Source organism: Coturnix japonica, chromosome 3, assembly GCF_054131305.1.
Source record: "Coturnix japonica strain WE chromosome 3, WE-NBRP24, whole genome shotgun sequence".
In the NCBI taxonomy this organism is placed as follows: Eukaryota; Metazoa; Chordata; class Aves; order Galliformes; family Phasianidae; genus Coturnix; species Coturnix japonica.
The window spans coordinates 23,545,143-23,569,505 of NC_140665.1; the positions used below are offsets into that span (position 1 = coordinate 23,545,143).

At 45.5% G+C, this 24,363-nt stretch overlaps 1 protein-coding gene and 1 long non-coding RNA gene across 2 annotated transcripts in view; both read left to right on the top strand.

Moving 5' to 3' along the window:
• Window positions 1–261: 261 nt before the first annotated feature.
• LOC107311116 (uncharacterized) lies at window positions 262–20,170 on the top strand. Its single transcript, XR_014943870.1, has 2 exons — window positions 262–4,409; window positions 15,468–20,170. It is a non-coding gene; the product is annotated as an uncharacterized LOC107311116 (long non-coding RNA).
• A 2,937-nt stretch (window positions 20,171–23,107) lies between these two features.
• Window positions 23,108–24,363, top strand: part of PKDCC (protein kinase domain containing, cytoplasmic) — a 31,511-nt gene continuing 30,255 nt past the window's right edge. Inside the window, exon 1 of the mRNA XM_015857386.3 lies at window positions 23,108–24,170. Within this exon, the coding sequence (XP_015712872.2) occupies window positions 23,493–24,170 (678 nt within the window). The 5' untranslated portion in view covers window positions 23,108–23,492. The remainder of the gene's footprint in view (window positions 24,171–24,363) is intronic.

A 24,363-nucleotide genomic window follows, 5' to 3' on the forward strand; every position in this document is an offset into this window, starting at 1 on the left:
AGGAATACTCACCCATATCTGAAGAACTAGACTCACAGGAAAAAAAGCTTACAAGGGAGGGATCTCCAGGAAGAGATCATTCCCCAGTGGCAGTTAGCCCTTAAATAGGGTCTAAGAGAGGTACAGCCAGTCTCCACCCCTTCTAGGGTGCTTTTACCTGTGCTCCCAGGGCTGACCGGGCCCTTTCCCTGGGTGATCAATGTTCAGGCCATGACTCAACAGTTCCCATACCCTACTTGGTGCTCAAACTTCCAAGAAATCTGCAAAAAGAGAATTTTCTGGCAAGCTGAGAAACAACTGTTTACATGATGGAAATACATTTATTGATGTTTCATTTCTTGCTGCTCAAACATACTTTGGGGCTTCATTTAGCCTGTTGGTTGTTTATATTGGCTACTGACTGTTTACATTAGGTCAATGCACAGGATGGGCTGTTTATACCAGACCAGCAACAAATTCCGCAGCATGGAGCTGGAAAGAAAGAAAAATTCAGCTCTGGAAGTAAACAAGTAACAAACCCTGCTATGTGTGGAGTATTCCCTCTTGCCTAAGAAATGACCAGCACCATAACTTTTTAATGATATGTTCAAAAATACACAGCATGAGGAATTAGTCAAGCACAACATGAATGGTAAGTATTGGGAACAGTGGATTAGAAAGTGTGAGGTCCAAGCTAATGTTTGTCTCCATCTACAGGAGACACAGAGAACCTGTTGATAAGTGCTTACCCATTTACTTCATCTGCAAATACAGGTTTGCAGCCCACTTAACTGCAGGTGTGGATGGTTCCACCTGCTCAGCTAAATGAGAAGACCCCTATGTTTGAGTTCTTTTCTCCTAAATTGTACTAGGAAATCAGAAATTTCTCTATGTTTCTGAAAAAAAATGCATTTTGTTTGTGTTTGACTTCTAAACTTCTAACCTGAAATGAATTTTGTCTTCCTTTCAATTCTGGGCTGCAACTGTCTGTGCTTCCCCAGCTGCGGCCCTAAGGAGGAGTGCAATGAGGGAGTGCATAAAGTTGAGCAATATCCATCTGAAATAGGATTATTCCACCTACTGCTGATCAGCCATGACCCCTTATGAGCTGGTGAAGAGGCATCTCCTGAGGGTGATTTTTTTTTTTTTTTTTTTTCTTTCTTTCTTTCTTTTTTTTTTTTTTTTTTTTTTTCCCCCAGATAGACACAGAAATGGATAAAATGCATCTGAGGAAGGAAGGTGCCAACTCCGGTAGTGAAAGCTCCTCATCTATAGACTATTAATTACAGAGGAAGCCTGAATGAGCAACTTGCATTAGATACCTGACTCCTGAATGACTGAAGCAGGGGTAGAGGAATCCCATTGCATGTCTCAGTGTTCAGTTAGTGCCTGGGTGCAGCAGCCTGGCTGGAGCTGCAGAGTAAGCTATTAGCAAATGAGTTTGATGAGGCTGCACAACGAATTTACAAGTCTTTACTACTAATGAAACCCTGCTTTTGGTGCCCAAAGCTGTCATCACAGATGGGTTGTTTGGAAACTATGGCAACGCTCCCATGCCTGACTGATTTAATTCCCCTGTCCCCCCTGTGTCTTGTTTGCCACTGCCAGATGTGCATTTCTGTGCTTGTGTCATGCAGGATCAACCCAGTGATATTGTTAATGACAGATTTTATTAATGGAGCAACTGATTCAGCAAAGTTTGCTATATTCATCAGGAACTTGAAGACTACTGGGGCTCTTCTTGCCCTTAAGCTGAGAAGTGGTTCAACAAACTTCTTCCTCTAGAGGTTGGCTTACAATTAATTCTGAACAAGAAATTACTGCCACACTAGTTACTCTGTTTTCCCCTGGAGTAATATCATTGGGGTGAATTTAATATGCTATCAACGTTTTGGCTGGGTTTCAGGTTTCACATGAACCATTCTTGAACACCCCATAGTTACATCATTGGGTCACCAGGCACTTCATTTGCCAGGTCTACCCAAGGTTAACATTTCTTTCTTGCTCTTCTAGTGGACACTGCTAACGACCTGAAAACTCACCATCTTTTGCATTTGAAATCTTCTAGTGAAATGATAAAAGAAAATTATTCATGAAATAGGCAGTGTTGGACAGATTCCTGACAGTTACACAAGAAGGAACTGAAGCTCTCAGAGAAACAGAAGCTCTTAAATTTTGGCAGAATTCAGTAAACTGTCTCACATTAATAAATAACTGACATAATATTCAACTTTTTTCTCCTTTACAGATGCCTCTCATTTGGCAGCTGGCCTCTTTGCAGCCAAGACAGGAGTAAAAGCTGGATGATTTCAGCTGGCCTTAGGGGTCAGGAGGCTGCAGCAGGATGGCAGGATGCTGCGGTGCAGCAGTGGGGCGGATGAAGAGAGCAACAGTCATTTGGAGAAGCCCCCCCATGAGTGAAAAGGTTCAGTCTGGTCTTCCTTAAAAGCTTTGCTCAGCTTTTTAATCTCAGGCATGGATGCACTCTGTGGGGATCTACTTCCAGAACTGCTTTGCTGACTCTCTTTGCTCATATTTCATTCTAAGAAAAACAAGCTGTGTGGTAAGTGGCAGCTGTGTGGGTCAGATTTGGGGAGGTGAGGTGTGCATCCAGGCAAATCAATACTTGCCAGAGGGGATAAGCGGCTGTACCTTTCTTTTCCCTTTCCCCTATTTCAACTCCCTTCATCCCATGTGATGCAGGCTCACACATTGTGAGATGTTGTACAGCTGTTAGTGCTGCATCTATTTCTTGGCTCCCACTGAATTCAGGGGAAGGAAGCATGTCCCTTGTGGCTTATAGGCCTATAGCCAGTGTGTAGGGGCACAGATGCACCTCAAATAGGAAGAATAAAAATTCCATTCCTGCATTTAAACCTCAAGTTGCAGCCTGTAGTACTGTCATGTTGAATTTTGGTGAAGTGCACAACGCAGGTTCCATAATGGTTTTGTATGAAAATTCAGAGCACATCCCAGCAATGTGGCATCTACTGGTGACACCCTAGGGAATTTCATCTGATTCCTGTAGGTTTTAGCCTGCAGCTCATGTCCTCGCTTTTTCATTCAATGTATGTAGATTACTCTGAAAGTAATGCCTTGTATTTATTTCCCTGCAAACTACAACAGATAAAGAGTACAGTATCACTGCTTGATAAATCTTCAGCTACAAAACACTGTTTTTCAACATAGTCATTGCTGTTAATGGATTTGTGCAGATGAGCTGATTGAGATGCTCTTCATTTTGTGGTGTAACAGCTATGCATGGTCATCCAGAACATGGCTTGTCTTTCATGTCACTGTTGTCGCTGCTGAAACATGCCACCTACCACATTGCTGTGCTCACATCTGCTGTTTGGTCTCCATAAATGTCTGAAAAATGTCCATGAATGCCAATAAGTTCCATTAAACCTCTAATGCCAGACATCAACATCTGCCTCTAATGTTGTAGGTCAATGTAATCAAATAGGAAGCATCACTTTTGGGGAAGCTTTCCTAAATTTGGAGTAGCTCAGTACTTGAACCATAGTGACTGAAACAGAAATTTGCACTTAGCAAAAGTGCTACTGTTTCATTGGGCTCTTTTCTTGTTTAATGTAACAAATGCACCAGTTTTCTAACAACAACTTTAAACACCATTCATCAATAAATCCATTGCTCTGCTCAGCTTGTATTACATGCCACTGATTAACTACCATTAAATTAGCAGTTAGTGTAATCAGATATAAACATTCCTTTGTGGCTAAGCTGTTAAACTTTTTTCCTTTTTACAATTGCATGTAGCACATGTCGGCACGAGACAGGCTCTGTAATTTCACATTACTGCAGCTAAATTATGTTTGTGGGCTCCAGAAACGCTTCTGGTGCTACCAGGCTCATAAACACCTACCTGGCAGGGAAAAGCTACAACTTCTGCCCCAGAGCATTGGGGATTTAACAGAATTCAGCATAGTACAGTGACTGAATTTATTGCACAAGTGTACTTGTGGGCTATGGACAAGTGATTGTTATGAGGAGCTCAGAACTGGTCTGCTGCCCTTTGCTAATTTTCACACTGGGTCATGTTATTAATAGATGTAAGTAAGCCTTGCTGTGAGGGGACATGACAGAAAAGCAGACCTCTGGAGTTTAAAAGGACAGCAATGTAACTCTGTGATTTTCAGCTCTAGGGACCAAGAACTATTTCAAGCTGTAGTACTCAGAAATGAATTCTGATTTTACAAATGGAAAAATTTATAGATGCTTATTTGTACTGTAGAATAACTATATTTTATGTGTAAGTCTCAAATTCCAGGCATTTTGGAAAATCTTTTATAGACAAACAAAACACACAGCTGCAGTCATACTCAGAAGCCATTTTCCTTTGAGCCTGCACAGTACAGAATGTGCAGAAACAACGATGCAAATTGTGAGCTGAGGTTTGAGGTACTAAGGTGAGTATTTCGTAGAAACCTGTAGTTTCTCTACTTTTGTTCAAACAGCTTTCCTGGGCTGTCATGCTTGAAGTAGGAAAGAGAGAATTCAGCTTAGCTGCATATGTTGTCTGATACTATGCTCGGTTTGATGATTCGAGAAACACATGATACAAATGACTTGGGTTTCCCAAACCTAATAGTGGGCCACTCTGCAAACTTATTCTCTCTCTCTCTGTGAAAAAAAGTAATTTATTTGGCTGCTCTTAATGCTTTCTTCAGTGGGTGTAAACCCGTGGAAACTGGATTAGTATGTTGACTCCCTCAATTAACTTTAATCTAATATCCTGCCTATTTAAATTAGTGTAAACATTGGTGTATAGAACTAAGGGAAAGAGTTGAACTGAAAAAGATTTATTTAAGGATTAGTGTAGTAGCTAAATTAGAATTAAATCCAGGAAGTAAACATCCCAGCAATGCAAGTTGTGGGAAACAAGAGACCACAGCAAAGATCAGCAGTTTGGAACAATGCTGTGCCACCATGGTAAGAGAAAGGCAGAAGGGGAGTAACAAGTAAATCAAGCATTGCTGTACAAATAAGACTAAGCTTATTACTTGCCACACAGGTTGTGGGGTAAACTCCTGATTAAGCGCTATGGAAATAAACTTGTATCCTCCATGTCTTTCTTGTTGATTTGCTTGGCTGAGTTACGCTATGAACCAAAGCACACAGAGCAATTAAAATACAAAAAAAGGATACACTTGTAGAAGTGTCTCTGAAGGTACAGCAATCCTTGCTTGCTGGCATCAGATTTGTTACAACATCCAGCAGTAATTTGCAAGAGCCTTTGGATGGTAAGAAAAACCATGCAATTTCACCCTATATATCATAAAGAAGCATATTTTTTTTGGTAGTCATATTAGTGTGAGAGTCTTCTCTGACTTAGCAGAGATTTTTGTCTTTGTTCTGTCCAGAAATGACACAATGCTTTGCACAGAACATTGCTGGACCCCTGATTTCAGTTTACCCTGCAAGGTGGCTTGCAGCAGACCAAGACTTGTTCAGCTGTGCTGCTGGTACAGAGAGTTCTTTCAGAGGCTCAGCTCAGTGTGAGGCTCCCCTATCTTAACATTTACCAAAGGCTTTAGGGCAGCTGTGGTCTCTGTCCACTGCTCTGAGAGCTGGCCAGGTGTTCCATCACCTACATCTTTGTCTTTTGTGAAATGAAATGGTTAAGGTTTGAATACAGTCCTAAATGATGCATCTCAGGCCCCAGGGGTGCTCTGTGGGCCTAGTGCCGAAAGGATGACTGTATCCTCTGAGTCTGGAAAGCTGCCTCCAGAATTCAAATAAAAATAGTAAGCCTGGCTCTAGGCATTTGCTTAGTGATAACTCAGACAGAAACATGCCATCTGCTGAATTATTACTCTGAGACCTGAATTTTTGCTGGCAACTTGTCTTCCAGATTTACAAATTTAATCAAAATCTACTGAATAAGTGATAAAAATCTCACAAAAATCCAGCCTAGGGTTGTATGGCCAAAGGCTGCTTTGCTTGACTAATTTATAGCTTAGTGAGGGACCTGCTCAGTCAGTAAATGCAGCTTTAACTGTTTTTCTTATAACCTAAGATAGTTAGCAAATATTGGATGTCTTATTTGCTATCAGTGCTTATTGACTGACAGAGAAGTGGTCCCTGGCTGCAGTGCTCCCTGAGGCGAGTCACAGGTTGCTGCCAGGAGCCAAGTAGCCGTGAGGGCTTGGTGTGAGGGGAGGTCCAGACCTGGCATCTGTCCGGGCACTGTTGGGAGCACATGTGGGTTGATCCACTCCAGCAGAACACACAGATTGCTTCTCAGCCACATATATAACCCAAGTTTTAATTGTGTTGGCAGTTTCTTTGCACTTCAGACCCCCAGAAGACTGAAAAGATCCAGCCAGTTTATTCTGAAGGAAAATGTCTGTGTTTCAGTAATGCAAGCCTCTCACGTGAGCTATCATCTTGCAAAGGCAGGCAGCTTAGCATTTCATCTTTCTGGCTAAAGCAGCTTTTAACAAGCTCTTTCTTGGCAAAAGGTTTTGGAATTAACGATGGCTGAAACACACCATGTGTCTCAGCAGCATACTTTGCATGAACTGGCACCCTTTTTGGCAGGAGATGCGAAGAAATGTTGGCCCAGGGGTGATGTGGATGAACACTCACAGTGCCTCTGCGAAGGGGCTGGTGAAGGGGGGGGGACTGTGTCATCCCTGCTTATGCTGCCTTTGCTCCATGGGCAGGCCATGATTTGTTCAAAGAAATAAAGCTCAGTATCTACCCTCAGGACTGAGACCCTCCCACACCACAGAGCTGGCAAAAGCCATCCGGCATGTCCTCTGTTCCCTCAGCACATGACCTGAATCAGGATCAGGCTTGTGTCCACCTCCAGTCATATTGGGCCATATGTTTTAAGGTTTTGTTGCTTTTTTTCGTAGTGTGCAGTATCTTGCTTTTGGAGTAGTGCCCCAGGGCCAGTCACTGATGCCTTCCTCAGACCTAGGAGATTTGAGTTTTTCTGGTAACAATTGAGGACTTAGATCTTTTATTACAGTCCTTTCATCAAATGCTAGAGAAAAGAGGTCTTATTAAAAGCATGAACAGGGACTGATATGTGTAGGAACAGCAAAAACTGCCAAAAGATCAACTCAGTGAAGTACCACATTGTATAAATACTATCTTTGCTTAATTCTACTGAATTTGGGTCCTACAGAGTTACAAGACGCTTCTTAGTTCTAAGTGGAAAAGAAAGAAGACATACAGAGTACTGTTGCAAGGCTAAATCCCATATACTTGTCTCTGAAAATCATATCTGGATGGCCCTCAGCTGAGAAATGCTGGACCCATTTGGAGATCAAACTGCACTCTACAACTACCTGAAAGGTTATGGCGAGGTGGAGATTGGCCTCTTCTCCCAGGTAACAGCAATGGGATGAATGGTAATGACCTCAAGTTGTGCCAGGTTCAGGCTGGAAACATTTCTTAGGAGTGGTGAGGCACTGGAACAAGCTGCCCAGGGTGGTGGTGAAGTCACTATCCCTGGAGGTTTTCAAGAAAAGGGTAGATATACCACTGTGTGACATTGTTTACAACAGTCCCAGGTATAGGTTGATGGTTGGATGAGATGATCCTAGTGGTCTTTCCAACCTTAATAATTCTATGAGTCTATGCTGCCTATATGGATGTTTGCCATATCAATTGCTTACCACTAGCTTGGCAAGAGGAAGCTTTTGCTTTACTGCAACTGAATACTTAAGCTAAACTGGCATCTCTGATATTGGTTCCTTAGTCTGTTTCCCTGTGTGGGCACAGCATCACTTGTGTTGGCTGGAGGGAAATGGTTTAGGAGTGATGAGATGAGGTGGCTAGAGGAGGAGAAAGCAGTGCTGTCACTGTGATTTAGCTCACTTATGGTGAGACTGTGGTGCAGAACCCATGCAACTCAGTGAGACCTTTTGTGCTGACATCAACAGATGTTTGAAGATTAGAGGAAGGATCAATATGGAAAAAGCTAATTTACTTGTGGTGTCTTTGCATTAATCCTGTATATATATATATACATATACACATTTAAAAAATGCATCTGAGTAGTGGTTTCCTTCCCTCACTTAAATAAATTCAACTGCCCAGCTTCTGAATTCCCCCTCAAAGGAATCCACAATAGCTGGGCCTATTTGTTGAAAAGTCAGCCGGAATGTTTCAGCTGGCGTGGGATATTAGTGTAGGAAGTTGCTGCTGGGTTGGTTCTCCTTGTTCTTGTTACTGGCTATAGAGTTTCACAGCCTGGGATATTAGTAAATATTTATGTTTAATTACTTTCACTTAAGAAAAACAACCACAGCCAAGAAAACTACAGAGCAATTAAATGGGTTTTAACTTACCACACTAAACCGCCTTCTTAAACATAATGAATTATATGAAGTCATCCTGTTTCAGGCTCTCTTAAGGAGGTAATTTAATTCAAATAAGGTTGCATATTACTAGCATCAGAGTCTGAAAACATTTATAGTGCCAGTAACTGTTCCATTGCCCTGGGTTATTCTACAGCCTGAAAGACAATAACAAGCTAAGCTTAGAAAAGTGTGCTGTGGTTTGGTGTAAGTGATAGATGAAATTGCTAGGTTCATCGCCTCAGGCAAGAAGCTCTGGATGAGTGTGTTGGAGTCTCCTTTTGCATAACACAGACTGGGTTAAAACAAAAACAGGAAAGTAAATAAGGCATTAGCTGCTCAGCAGCATTGCTTTTGAACCTTTTCTGGACAAAAACAGCTTACAAAATAATTTTGTGGGTTTCTTCCCTCTGGTTTCTAGCTGCAGTACTGCCTGCCTTATGTACACATGGTGATTAGGTTCCATAATATGTCCTTTGATCCATTGCTGCTATGTAAAATAAAGATACTTCTGCTCTTTAGCAGGACCATGGAGTTCATATTCAGGGACAAATATATATATATATGGGGAAAATGGGCTACTCTGCTCTCTGACAGGTAATCTAATAGGAAGAACTGAAGTAAAATACCTCTGCTCTTCCCTCTGGAGATCTCCAAGTGCTGTGCTATGTGTAGGATTAGAAATATCCAGCACAATACTTTTTTCTTTCCCAAGAGACAAGCTTACTCATTTGAGTTTGGCAGATATTAGCCAGAAAGTTTTGCCACATACGTTGTAAAACTTTGTGAGGCTTCCAGTGTCTTTTAATTCATCCTCTAAAGTAATTGCATACTCTAAAGCTCCTTACTGGGCTTAAGGGCTTTATTTGCCCAGGACAATTGCACACCTTGTGAAAAAAAGACGTAATCCAAATCCCAAGCTTGGTTCTGCCAGCCTGCCAGATGCTGACTGCCAAACTTGCAAAGGCTGCTGGATATTGATTGCTAAGGATGTAGTCTGTGTGTATGTCTATTGACATGTTGGGCAGAAGATGTATTCTTTGTGTTTCTAGGGAGTTTGATAAACAACTCGCTTTTTGCAACTTCACTCATCTATTATGAGCACACATATTGAATGCAAACTGAGGAAACATTGCTACTTTAAAAACTGCTGCAAATGGCATAAGCAGTCCACACATAAACACAATGCTATCACACTTTAACTGTACCCTATGACTAGTTGTAATAATAATACATTAACTTATTAATACAACTGTAAGTATAGGCATCATTCAATTGAACTGTTTGACTTCAGAGCTTATGAGGTCTCAGTGAAACGACAGTACAAGAGCATTTGACACTGTTTTTCAGTCATTTTGTACTTTGGATGCACTTTTCTACTGATTAAAGTCTTACCTGAGAATCCATTCATGCCACTTTAGCCTTAAAAGAATTCCATGCATTTCAAGTATACTGATTAAGGAGGCACATCCATCACGTGGGCTGCATGTGGCCTTGTCCAGCTCACACTGCAACAGCCCTCTGTCCCACACCATCCTGGCAGTGGCTCGGCCTCACCAAGCAACAGTCACTCAGCCATTGGTGGTACAGCATTAGAGACTGAACCTTCCCACCAGTATTCCATAACATGCTACTCCTATGTGACAGATGGCAGCAAAGGAGCAGTCTGACACAATGGCATCTGATACAGAAGTGTGTATGAAGCAAAGGTGTGTCACTGAACTCCTCCGTGTAGAAAAAATGGCGCCCACTGACATTCACTGATGGTTGCTGAACATTTATGGAGACCAAACAGTGGATATGAGCACGGTGAGGGAGAGGGTGGTGCATTTCAGCAGTGGTGACAGTGACAGTGGGTCACCTCTGCTGGTACTGATTGTTATGAGTGTGGCATGAAGGCTATTGTTCATTACTGGTGAAAATGCACAGCTAGTAGCAGTGGAAGTGTTGAGAAATAGCATTTTGTAGCTGAGAATTATTCGTGTTATTGTGCATTTTGCATCGGTTGAAGTTTCCATGGAAACTCAGACACCCATGGATTAAAGTGTCATTCGTGCTTCTAAGGGTAACAATATCAGCTTTTGGATCATTTAGAATACTTGGAGGTAGATTTGCAGGACAACAAGAGGTTTCTCTCAATTACAAGGAGACCCAGCATCTGGAGGAACTGAAGCATGAGCCTGCGTACTCAGCAAACTCTGAGTACATTATTGAGGTCTAATTGCAAGCTTCCATTCATATCCGAGTCGCACTTAGCACTAATTAATTACATAGTTTAAAACTTTACTTTCATAATGCAAAAATTATCTTAGCAGAACAAACGTGCTCAGTAAAGGTGTGATTTCTTCATTAAAAGAAACTATGTACAAGGTTGCTTGGATGATATTGTGGAAAACTTCTGATAGAATTAAAGGGAAAATGTAGAGTAATAGAAAGAAATAGTCTTCATTAGAAAGGATTACATTAAACCTTTCAAGATGAGTGATGAGTTTATTTTGTTTCACATCAAATTTGTTGAATGGAGCTTAGAGATTATTTCTTGTAAGTATCTATAAAAAACAAACCCTGAGATCACTTGGGCATTTAAGCGAGTTGAGTGGGAAATTGTCATTGTTTGCTATGTAGCATTTTTTTTCCAAGTCTAAAAGCAGTACTCACTTCTATGGATGCTTAGACATCTCCTAGGAGAACTAATTTCATTTAAGCTCATGGTTAGTAATCAGTCTGGAAATGAAACCATTAATTTTAATGCAGTAAGTGCACGTGTACATTAAATTTTATTGCTTAGTCTGAATTTGAAAGGGCAAAAGTAGAGCAATTTCAGGGCAACGCCAAGTTGCAGGTGCCTGTACTTTACTGCTCACCGAGAACTCAGTGTCACTGAAGTAAATTTCAGCGCTGTCTGTCACTGAAAGAAAATGGAAGGGTTTCAGGAAAACTTGGATCAAGATTTTGGACTGCACAGATATTGAGCAGGAGACTCTCATCTAAACATACAGCACCTGTGAAGTGCACAACAGGTTTCTGACTGTGTTCTACTGTTGTAATTGATAATTACACCGATTTAATCATTCCTGAAACTTGGTGCTCACGCTTGATAATGTAAAAATCCGTTGAGCCATATACAAGTGCATTAAAGAAAGTATAATGATGAATGAATCAAAGCCAAAAATATTTCTGCTCTTTAAAGGCTTCCAAACATTTTACATGCTGTATGATCATACGCAGTCAAGGCATCATATTTCAAGTTCAAATCAGACATTTAGCTATAACTTTGTATATATGGGTTGGAATCAAAGACAATATTTTCACATTACTTGAGTTTAGGCTTTCTTTGTGTTTTGATGTTTGTGTTCAAAAGAGAGGAAATCCTTGATACCAAGACAAGTCATCTGTGTTCGGAGCCAATAAATCCCCAGGGAATTTGAAGCAGGTAGATTGCAAGAGGCCCGTTTAGGAGTCTGAAAAGGAATGGGCGACACTGGGAAGATCTTAATGAGAGTTGCAGGTGCTCAGCTTTTTGGACGAGGTCATATCCCATGTGTTGGCACAATGACAAATATGGAAGGTGGAATGGTTCTTATAAGTCACAACTCAGTAATGTATGCGCCTTAACTGGAAACAGCTGAAAAGATACCTGTGGGGTGCATGTGGTGCCCTGACATATCCTAAATACTGCAAGAAAGCCTCAGCATCATTAGAATAATAGATGCAAATAAGAACCTGCTAGCCAGAAAACAACAGCAGCTCCTTTCCAAGCCTCATCTTTCAGTTACATGTTTAATAAAGAAGTCCTGTGGCTTTGTTACCATCTGCACTGGAGAAAAACAAACAAATAAAACCACCGTGCCAAATCAAGGCATTTGTGTTTCATTTTAACAAGAAAAAAATAAATGTGCAGGTGGAAACTGTGGAGAATGGAAAGACTGAAGATGTTTCTCAGCCTTCTAGGAAACCACAACTTTGGCAACATCTCCAACTGTGGGCCAAGCCTAAGACACTATCTAAAATCACCTAAGTTGCCTTGTGTTTCACTTGATCAGTGTTGGCAGTCACAGCTAAACCATTCAATACAATTCCTTTGAACAGCAGCCGTTCAAATGAGACCAAGTATTTACATTTCAAATGGGTCATTATTAAGGTTTCAAGCTATCAATAGGACCAATACAGAAAAACGTCACAATTAGAGCTGAAAGTCTTCAAGAGAATGTGTGAGAAGAATGACTAATATCAGGGGAGCAGTAATACATTCCTGGCTGGCTTTTAATTCTGCTTAGCAAACCTGAATGATTTTGAGTGTTGAATGAAGAAGCAAGTTACAGAACCATGCACTTAAGCTACAGCTGGCTGGAATATTATATGCCTGAAGGCAACATTTCTAAGTTCAAAGGTATCCATTTGGGTTTTTACAAAGAAAATTAGTCGTACAATGTATTTGATTTAGTATACTGCTACACAGCCCAACTTCTAATTGAAATGTATTTAAAAATAACCTTAGTTCCACCGACGGCATGCAGTTTCCTAGCGAGCTGAATGCTTACTAGTAAACATCAGTCCTCTGGGCCAGGTCTAGAAGACAGAGGTCAGAACTTCTGTAAGTTAATATTTTTCAAGGCACTCTAAAGACTTCCTATTACCTACCCAATGTAAATTGTTTACAGCCTGCTCTGAAGAGGAACTCCCCTGCAGTACTTTGGCCATGCCTGTAAACTGATAAAAAACCTTTCCCTGGAAACCTCCCCTGCGGAACCTCTCCATAATATTTTATTGTCTTCGATCCTATGTGTATGCACAGGGATCCTTTCTGGTAAAAATGCAGGCAATAAATAACTCTGTGCAAGGAGAGGTCTACGTGCTGAACCATATTAGGAGTGATTGTAGCATTTTGTAGTTCTTTCTGTTGGATTACAAGGGTAAAGGGAGCCTTCTAATGCTGCTCCAAATGGCAGCACACACTGGCCTGCAAAGCCGTCACACAAAATTTGCATGTGATTTCATACACTTTAGTATGACCTGGTTATATTTTATTTCTTCAAATCACGGGGCCTTAAATATATATATATATGTATATATATTTAAGTGAGCTTTTAAAAGTGAGGAAAACCTAGGCTGTACAATGAGGTATTGAGAACCATGTGTTCCATGGTACAGAAAGATATGTTACGATTCTTATCTTTGTGAGACTGTGAAAAAATAGTTCTTTGTCCTCAGACTCATTAAAAAGTTATTTAATAAAGAACTTGAAACCATTATCAATATTTACAAAAGAAATGCTTGAGAGCTGAGTTATGTGTTTTGAAATTCACAGAAGGCTCAGTGCATTGAAGCAACAATATACGTGATAGGAAGTATAGCTGACATTTTCCAAATATAAAAACCAGATGATGGGAGGTTTAATTTCTATGAATTGGAGCAGTAGCTGTGAGCCTGCTAATCTCTCAGGAATATTTTCAGCCTATCAGGGTGCTCAAAGAATATCAAACGTTCAGCATTTCTGGAAAAGATCGTGCTAGATTCACATGGGGCTCCAAACTTTGACCTAGATTTCAGGACTAAAACATTTTTAAAAGTTCTTTTTCCCATATAATAGAGTGCTCTTGAAAATTATCAGGATGAATCGAGAGTATAAATGAATATTTTATGAATGATGGAGTGTTTTATTAAACATTTATCTTTTCTACTTTGTAAACAATGCTGCTGACTTTATTGGCTGGCAGCTATTAAGATTTAGAGAAAGATTGCAATAAAAAGCATCCTACAAATTATGACCACATCTGGCTGCAGATGCACCCATAAAGCATCCACAAAATGCTGGGAGAGGAACACCTCCACAGAGGACCATAGCTATTCACCACCTCTCTAAGCACCCGTGCCCTAAATTCAGCTGCTAAGCAATGTCTGGAACCTGAAAAGTCCTCAAAACCCTTTCAGCCCTTAACTGAGGGATGCCTGAATCCCAATGGCATGTCAGCCTCTGCCAGCAAAGTATCTCTGCTTCTTTTATTGATATCAGTGTTCTACTTGGGCCAGTGTCTGACTACAGATTGTCTTATACAGTGGCTGATATACAGACAAACAAAAAAAAAAAACACTGCAGTAGGAATAATTTCCATATAATAAGGACAGAGAGCAATCTTAGTAGGTGTGATGGAGGGGATCCCACATGTGAATACAGTTGTTTTCCTGACTGTACTGCAGCAAGAGGAGAAGGACAAGGGATGAACTCTGGTTTAGAGATTTAGGTATGGGAATCCCCTGCATCACAGGTTTCAATCCTAGCCTTCAGGCTGCACAATGAGATAGCAGTACAGAACCTTGGCCTCTGCTGTTTCAAAGGAGATAACTTCCCAGTGGTATCTTCAAGACTGAATCCCAAATACAGAAATATTCCTTTGTCAACCATAAAAAATGCCTTCCTATTGCTCTTTATTCATGTTGATGGCATTAAGCAGCTCTTCTCTCAGCCTCATGGCTGTCTTGAACCTCTTCTGTAGGCAGCTCCTGCTCCTGGGATGCCCAGGTTCTTCTGGTGCATAACATGAAGATGCAAACTGTAGAGTGACACAACACCAAATTTGGCTGTCGAAGTGCCAAGGTGTCTTGTACATATGTAGCCCCAAGTCTCACTCATACCAATACCACTTGAAAATAAGGAATCAGCACTGAAGAATGGAATCAGGACTAGATATACTAAGCACTGTGTTAGGGCAGTGGTAACCAGTACAGCATAGGGCAGGAGCCCTGCACAGGCACGCTGATTCTGTAGCACATATGTACTCAATATTACTGCAGGAGTATTTATGTCAGAGACATCTTATCCAGCACCCAACTGCACTCACAAAGACACAGTTATCAAAGTAGTTATGAGAAATGTGCATCCACATGATGAGAAAATCCTAACTTGTTTTTCAGGGCAGATCCTAAAGTACTTTTAAGCACTCTGTCTTTGGCAGTTGTTTTATGTACATTTTGCAGTGTTGATGCTCTTACTGCTGTGAGTATCTTTCACTGCTCTTGCTGTCATAGTCACATTTCCGACACTATAGCAACGAACAACTGAAAAATGTTAAGACTAAAGACTACAAAAGCTCACCAATTTTTTTAAAAATTTATTTATTTATTTATTTATTTTCATGTTTAATTATATTCCAGAGACTTTATGCTTCAGGAGACATGAAAAACATCTAGCTGGACTGAAGAGATGGCAACAATATCACCAGATGGATGCAGCCAGATGCGAAGGACAGAAGCATTAACACCAAGCTCAGGGGTTTCTGTTGTGGTGAGGCACTCAGTCAATATGCTAAGGCCGATCTTTAAGTAGCAGCTGGTTGAACTGTGTAATCCATACATCTGGAAACTGCCTGCATATCACTGTGAATATGCGCAGAGCAGGCTGCTCCTAAATTTGTGTCCCATGTGTTTGCTTTGATTTGATTTTGTGCTTGGGTGGGAAAGGGAAAGAGGAAATACTCTGACATTTTCACATGCCTTTATTTTTTATTGAGTCTGAGAAACAATTCAAACATCTCATCTATTCAGATGAGAGCTTGTCAAATGTCCCTATGTCTTGCCTACCCACAGTCTTGGGTACTCTCACATAAAGTACCACATAATTCCCTCTGTATTCAACACTGGTGAGGCCATACCTTGAACACCTTGTTCAGTTTTGGGCCCCTTACAGAAAAAAAGACATTGAGGCTCTGAAGCATGTTCAGAGAAGGGCAACTAAGCTGGTAAGGGAGTGAAGTGGCCTAATGAGGAGTGATTGAAAGGAGCTGGCATTGTTTAGTCTGGAGAAGAGTAGGCTCGGGGGGAGACCTTATCACTTTCTACAACTACCTCAAGGGAGGTTGTGGTGAGGTGGGAGTTGGCCTCTCCTCCCGCATAACTAGCAATAGGACAAGAGATAATGACCTCAAATTGCACTAGGAGAAATTCATGTTGGATGTTAGGAAAAATTTACTCTCTGAAAGAGTGTTTAGGTGCTGGAACTGCTGCCCAGGGAGGTGGTGGAGTCACTGTCCCTGGAAGAAGAAGAAATACTTAGATGTAGTAAGAGGCATGGTTTAGTGGTGAAATATTGGTGATAGGTATATCTGATGATCTTGGAGGTCTTTTCCAACCTTGGTGATTTTATGATTCTGTGAGTCTATAATAACATTCCCATCTCTGACAAAAACTACTGCAGTTATTATAAAATCACAGAATCATAGAATGGCTTGAGTTGGAAGGAACCTCAGAGATAATTTTGCTCCAATGCCCTGTTATATCCAGCATTCTTGGAAGCTGGTTGATACCAAAAGCAAAAGAAGAAATTAGAGATCCAGGTCTTCTTTTTGCTATGTCTTTGAAAACTGGTAGATAGCAAGAATACAGCTTCTCTGCACAAAATACTCAGCTTCTCATCCTGTCTACTGCTCCATGCTGGTGAAACAAGCGTCAGTTAGCTTCCTTCTGTACCTGTCCAGTCTGGTCCTTGCATTTCTGTACTGATTTGAATCCAAAGTAGTTTAGGCCCTCCATAAAACCTATCACTTCTGCAAAAGATTTTATGTCCTGGGTAAAGATAAATGTCAGCATCTTCTAAAACCACAAATATAAAAGCTCGCAGATCCTAAAGCTCTTAAAGTCTGTGGAAACAGAAGGATTAAAATCAAAACACTGGTGGTGATTAATTACACCCGGATTAACAAAATGACAGCTTTTGCTAATTGTCCTTGGGACCCAGAGGAAATGAATCAGCGCTGCCCTGCTGGAAGTGGTTCAGGACAGTGGCTGCTGTGGGTCTTAGAGTCTGGAGGATGAGGCTGGGGCTGAGGAGCTGCTGATTTCTCTGCAGCAGCAATGGCCAGTGGAAGAGCTGGGGAAGGAAGGGTTTTGAAGCCCGTGGCAAAGGTTGGTGCTGGAGAGTCTCTGTGATGGCAGCAGGGCCATTCAGGAGCCTGGGGAGGCGAGCAATAAACCAGAGCCCAAGGAGTTCCTCCCCCTGCACCAGGGCAGTGAGGCAGGCAGAGGGCAGCTACTTCCAGGGAAACACTGGGGCTCTGTGCAGAGGTCAGGTCCTGACGTGTTGGTCTTCATGAGTTCTGCAGCATACCCAGAGCCACGAGCTGCCCCAATCTCTGGCCCATTTAGATTATTTCAAAGTTCCCAAAGTTTTTCTTTGACTTGTGCTTTTGGAGAAAATCAAAGGTGACAGTGGTAAAACCCACAAATTCTAAACCAGCAGTACCAAGCTGTTCAGTGACCTTCAAGGTTGCATTATTGCACACTGCTCATACATATTATGCTGTGCCCTGAACATCTTGTTTCCTATAATTCAATGCAGTGAACCATGGACAAAGAGAAGGGATCTTTTCCTCCACAACCCTTGGCAGAATTGCTGGTCACACGTGCTGCAGGGCTAATGAAGCTTTTCCTTCACTTCTGAGCAGGTTCTCATTTTATGTCAGTTCATAAAGCTCCACAAATGAAGCCTGCTCATACCTGGAGCCCATTCCCCTGCGCTGAAGTATTAGGTTACGGTTTATTAGGCAGAATGGATATTATGTGCACTGTTTTTCATTTTAGATAGTTTTTCATTTTAGATTTATCCAGAGAAGCTGTGGATGCCCCATCCCTGGAGGTGCTCAAGGATGGGTTCATGGGGCCCTGGGCAGCCTGAGCTGTTCATTGGGGGCAGCCCTGCTCATGGCAGGGGGACAGAATTGTGTGGGCTTTGAGGTCTCCTCCAACCCAAATCATTCTGTGAGTAAGAAGAAAAAAAAGAAAAAGAAAAAAAAGTAAGAATCCCAAGAGTGTTCACAGGCCATGTATCGTGTAGACCTTGGATTGAACTGCAAGGGCAAGGCAAAGCACTGGGATTCACTGGCAGGAACCTGGTCTGAGAGGAAGAAGCCCTGAATTGCCCTATGCACACTGCAAGTCTGGAGCCAGGGCTCTTCCCACATGGGCTTTCCCCTTCCTCTAGGTGTGAGGTCTTCCAGTTCCCCCTGAGAGCAGGGCCACAATGAGCTGCATTTACACCCACCAATTGCAGCAGGTTCCTGGCTGTGTGTGAGGGGCATTTCCAATGTCATGTAAATCATCAGATGAAAGAGGAGATTTAAAAACAATTTATTTTGTGGCTGGCACTTCAAAATACTTTACAAGTCATATCAAGAGGATTTTTACAAATCTTTCTTTATGAGTTGCTTTCTTTTCCAGAATAGTATCCTTGGAAATGACCCTCTGGTTAAAAACAAAGCAATAATAAATCCCTGCGAAAAACAGAGGTCTGAGTTTCTCTGAACGTCATTACCTTCAAAAGCCATCAGACCCTGTGCTGTGTCAGGGTGGCACTGTGGAGAAGACGGAGTGGTTGGAAAGGAGGGCTGGTAACAATGTAGTTACACAGAGATACCATCAGATACTGTCCAGGCTGCAGGTAAGAACGTTTGTCTGTGTACCAGCCTGGAACAAATAGATACAATGTGGTTTCAGAGCTTCCCCACTTTGCAAAGTTCGCACCACTGAGGAGTAGCGAGGCACAGCCACACCTTAAAAGCAAAGTCAGTGGGAAGAAAAACCTCATAGCAAAGAATCTAAAGAATCACTGAATCACAGAATAGCTTGGGTTGGAAGGGACCTCAGAGATCATCCAGTCCCACCCCCAGCCGTGGGCAGGACTGTGCCCTCTCCCCACACCCCCACCCCATTCCCGGGCTCCAGCTCAGGATGCCCACGGTCCCATCCAACCTGGCTTTATCTACCTCTAGGGATGGCGCAGCACAGCTTCTCTGGGTAGTAGAGACAGTGCCTCAGCTCGGTGGTTATAGCTCAGAAACATTTACCCCGTGTAGCATTGGGGGAGGGGACTGTTTGCACACAGCTACTCGCATCCTGGCTGTGCCGGGAGGTGCCAGACAGCTCCTGGGAGCTTATGTAGACCAAGTGCACTGGGGACTTGCTACCATATTGCTCTCATCAGAACAAACAATGCTTAAAGTATCTGTGAGAGGTGACCGAGAGCTTTTGGCATGTCCTCGGGGGAGAATAAGCCATGGGGAACTCACACTGGCTTTTCTAAACGTTTGCTGGAGAAGCTCTCAGATATATTATTCAAAGGCTGGCAGAGGGAGCTCAGTCTCTTGGCACTGCAGACTGTGGGAGCTGGGCAGCTGCTGGGAGGAGCGAGGAAGGAGTTGAACCGTGCAAACCTCTGCCTGTGCCCTGCTTACTGACCTTCACCCCTGTACAGCTGTGGGATGGTGCAGCATGCCAGGGGGAGCAGGAGGGCTGCTGCAGGTTCTGAGGGCACCTTCCACGCTGGGCTCTTCTGCACAGTGTCCTGCTGTGTTATTAAATTCTTCTGGAGCTGTTCTGACCTAAGCTAACTGCTTTTCTATTGACATCAACTTTTGCCACTTCAGTCTTCACCCCGACATTATTAATACAGGATTAAACAATTTTGGTCTGCATCCTGATCTCTAGAGCACCTCATTATTAATCTCTTTCCCGACCTGAACTGGTCATTTATTCCATCCCTATTTATAAATGGATTTTAATTCTGTGGTTACCAAGTTTCCTTAACAGTTTCTTGAATGGGTATTTATCAAAAGGTTTTTGAATGTTCAAATAATTTATATCCTCTGTTTCTCCTTTCCCCATTATTTTACTAATGCTTAAAAGTGTAAAGGTCCAACTGGCAGGATTTAGTCTTAAAGTAGTTATGTTACTTCTTGCCTTTGCTTGAGACTTGGTATTTCCTTGCAATTTGTACAATGTGTAGAGCAACAGCTCTCTAAATCTTGTGGCTTGAAGCAGCACCAAATGTGTTGTCGATGCTTAATTAAAAATAAGAGTAAACGTAATACATCAGTGATATTCTCAACTACTTCCTTGCAATGAAGTTAAGCCAGTAATGTACCATTTCCATGAGCTCGCTCTGTCTGTGTAAATATTTACAGGGTCTTTATCGCTGCGGTACCAGATTTCCCTGTGCAGGAGCAGAGTTATCCTCACAACACCTCCGTGATATGGGCAGCCTTTCATCCCAACTGACTGATGGAGAATCAGGGCACGCTGACATCTGGCACATAAAAATCAAGTGTTTTGAGAACGCAGGACAGGAGATAAAGCACCTTCCCCCCACTTACAGATGCTGCATTCACAAATGAAAAACAAAAATGCAAGAATCATCACAATTCATAAATGCAGTCACAAGCAGCCACAGTGCCCCCAGCGCCTCTTCCCAAGCTCTTTAAAGCCAGAACTTATGTTTCCCTTTGGAGAAAATGCAAAGCTGTGACGGTAGGGCCTGAGCTTTTCCTTTTTGCAGGCTGTCTGCGCTTGCAGGTTTTTTGCTGGCTCTGCCACTGACCATTTATTTTGGACTCACACCACACACTTCAGGTTTCATTCTGCAGTTTTGCTGCAGCCAGAACTAATACAATTGGCTGCATCTCAGCTTGCTTCAAACGGACAAGGGAGTGGGTTTCCTGAGAGAAAAGAAGAAACAACATTAAAGAAAGATCTTGTTTAAAAAGTACTATAAAGATTTTGCCATGTAAGAACACTCTCTAAAGAAGACAAAACCTATATGTTCAAGGGACTGGAGTCTGGCAGAGCAGAGAATGATGGAGAGCTTGGCTGTGAAGAAGCCCACACCTAGAGGCACAGCCCTGAGTGTTCAAGGGATCTTGGGCCTCCTGGATCAGTCTTTCAAACAAAAAAAGCTCCACTTCCACACAAACAGCCAGAACAGGTGGCTAGGAATTCAAAAGATTATGATGTCCTTTCAGAGAGTATGAACTCCTAAATGGCAAAGAGGAGCAGTGCAAGCACACAAATCTTCTGGAAGAACCATTGACCCTGCAGAAGCTCTGACAGATCCCAGCTCCCACAGACGTGTTTCCAGTTGTGGTTTTTAACTGAGGACCTGAAGTGGCCCACGCTTGGAATTCATGGAATCATTAGGGTTGGTAAAGACCTCTGTGATCATCTGATCACAGCAACAAACCCGAGGAAATGGCATGTAGCTGCTTCTGTTGAGGGTTGGAGGGGGGTTAGGAAAAGGGTCTGCTCCAGAGGGTGGTAGGCATGACACAGGCTGCCCAGGACAGTGGGCACAGCCCAGAGCTGCTGGACTTCAAGGAGTGTTTGGACAGTGCCAACAGACATAGGGTTTGAGTTTTTGGTGTTCCTGTGTGCAGCCAGGGGTTGGACTCAGTGGTTCCTGTGGGTCTATATTCTGTGGTTCTGTGATTCTACAACCTAGTCCAGTCGTCATCCCACCCTCCCAGCGGCGTTGCCAACTTGAAAGCCCCACGGGTGCCCCCAGTGCCGTGAGGTCAGGGATGCTCTCGGCGCTGCGTCCCGCGTGCGGACACGGGGGAGCGGCGGGGCAGAGGGAAGCCCCGGGCCGGCTCCGTTGGGGAGCAGCGCGGCCCCGCGGGCTGTTTGCTGTCGGCCGCAGCTCGCTGTTGACTTTGCCCGGTAGCTGTGTTTACAGAGCCGTGTTGGTTTTGCTGGCAGCGCGCTGTAGTGAGGCCGCAGCCCCTCTCACCGTGCCGCCCGCCCGCCTCGCCGCCCTAATCAGCGGCAGGCCCCGGGCACGGGGTAATTAGAACCATGGAGGGGCTCTCTGGCGTTTGAAATCTGCCTCTCGACATCAAAGGGCTCCGCACAAGTCGTCCTCCAGAGGTCGGCTCCCATATCTAAATGAGCGATGTATTTCATGGTATCTGTCGGGAGGGATACAATGAAGAAAAGCGGCTCGGAGATGGGGCGCGATGGGAAAAGCAGGTGGGCCGCTTTCATCTGCGGCGAAGCATCTGTTTTGCGGTCGGGGCTCTCCGCTGCCGTGCACCGCGCATTCGAGGCGGGCGCGGAGCTTCCGCGGACGCGCAGCCCCCCGTCGCCGGGCGGCACAGTGCCCCTAAACCACGATTGTTCCAACGACTTCATCCCGTCCCCGTTTTTGCAGACCTGGAGGGTGCTGGCTGGTACCGAACCGGCCCTAAATCCCCATTCGAACACGGAAGGCTGCAAGCGTGCAACGCTTTAGGACAGAAACCATAAGGGAATGGGGAGAGCGAGGCTCCGGGGCTACAGGGCGATCCGCAGGGCAGAGCTCCCCCCCCCTCCCAGGCAGCGGCGGGGAGGCTTTATAGGAGGCGGTGATTACGCGCCCCGCTCTGTTTATGGGGTGATTACGGCCCCGCGGGGCCGGAGGCTGAGCCGCCCCGAGCTCCCGGGAGAGCCGTGGCTGATTTCTTTCATTTTTATTTATGTGCGTGCCGTGTGTATTGCCCCGATGGCCGTCCCTCTCCCTCCTTGGAAGCGATTTCCCACTGCCATTGTGGTGAACTTTGCCTCTCCGGGCTCTTAGCGGCTTTCCTCCCGCTGATGGGCTCTCCTTTGTGGCAGCGGCTCGGCTGATTGTGCTCGTTAATTAGTTGCTAACAGCGTCGTAATGTGGCCTTGATGGATAACCGTGTCATTAGCGCTCCCCCCGGCGATTCGCACCTCCGGCGGCGCGAGGGCTGCGATTAACAGCTCCATCCCGAGCGTGTGACACGTTCCCCGCGGTACCGCTTCCCCACGGCCACGCGCGTCCCTCGGGGCCGTGGCACATTTCGGGGCAGCTCCCGCATTTCCCCGACGGCGGCGCCCCAGCCCCAGCCCCGCCGGAGAAGGAGCACGGGGCCGCGGTTCCCGTCGGGGTGGGGGGGTGGCGGGGGGGTTGGGGGACGCCGCCCGGCAGCTGCGCTGCGCTCCGCCCCGCCCCGCCCCGCGCCCTCCCCGCCGGGGGGCTCGGCCAAGCCTGGGAGATGTAGTCCCGCTCCCGGGCCAGGCGGCGGCCGGCGGGGCTGCTCCGGGGGACTACGTTTCCCAGGCCCCCCTGCTGCTCGGCCGGAGGGCCGGGTGTCAATCAGGGCGCGTCAGCGGAGGGAGCGACCCGGGGATCCCCCCCCGCCCCCCCCGCCCTCCTCCGCTCCCGCTAATAATAAGTGCCGGAGAGCAGAGGAGCGGGGAGGCAAGTGTCATGCGGGTGCGCCGTAAGGGGCCGAGGTCCGGCTGAGCGCCCGGCCCCGCTCCGCCGCCGGCGCAGCCTCGGGAAAAGCGGGGAGAGCCGAAACGAGCCCTGCGGCCGGTTCCCGGGGAAGGGGCGAGCACGGGAGCGAGGGGGCGATGAGGCGCAGGAAGACGGCGGTGGCGGCCGCCTGCTGCCTCGCCCTGCTGCTGGGCACCCTGCTCAACGTGCTCTTCGTGCCCGGCTCCGAGCTCCCCCCGCCGTCTCCGCCGCCGCCCCGCGACGGGGCCCCCCCGTCCCCGCCCGGCGCCCCCCTGGAGCCGCCGGAGGAGGAGGGCGGCGGCGGCGGCGGGCGAGCCGCGTTGGCGCGGCAGCTCCGCGAGCGCTACGAGGAGGTGCTGCGCTACCGGCAGCCGCGGGCGGCGGGGGTGCGCCGGGCGGTCCGGCCGCGGGAGCGGCGCCTGATGGACCTGGCCCCTGCGCGCACCTCGGCCGAGCAACAGCAGCAACAGCAGCAGCCGCGGGGCCGGGCGGCGGCGGAGCGGGGCCGGGCCTCGGCCGAGCTGGGGCTGGAGCCGCCGCCGCTGGGCTGCCGCGAGCTGCGCGCCGCCGGCGGCGTGCAGTACCTGGGCTCGGGCTACACCAAGGCCGTCTACAAAGCGGTGCTCAATCGCTCGCTGGCCGTGGCGCTGAAAGCGGTGGATTTCGGAGGGCACGACGTTTCCCGTTGCGTGCGGCAGTTCGCGTCTCTGGCCGACTGCTACCGCCTGGCCGCCTACAAGATCGTCAAGGAGATGGTGCTGCTGCAGCGGCTGCGCCACGCCAACGTCCTGCAGGTAGGCGCCGGCGACGGGGCTGTCCCCGACGTGAGCCGGGAGTGGGGTAGGAACGGGACGCTTCGGACGGGAGGGCGCTGCCCGCGGGGCTGGCGGAGGGCTCGGGGCCGGGGAGACGCTCCGGAGCGCGTCGTGCGGGCGTAGACAGCCCCGAAGGCTGCGCCGTAGGACGTCGACGCGGCTCCATGTGGGT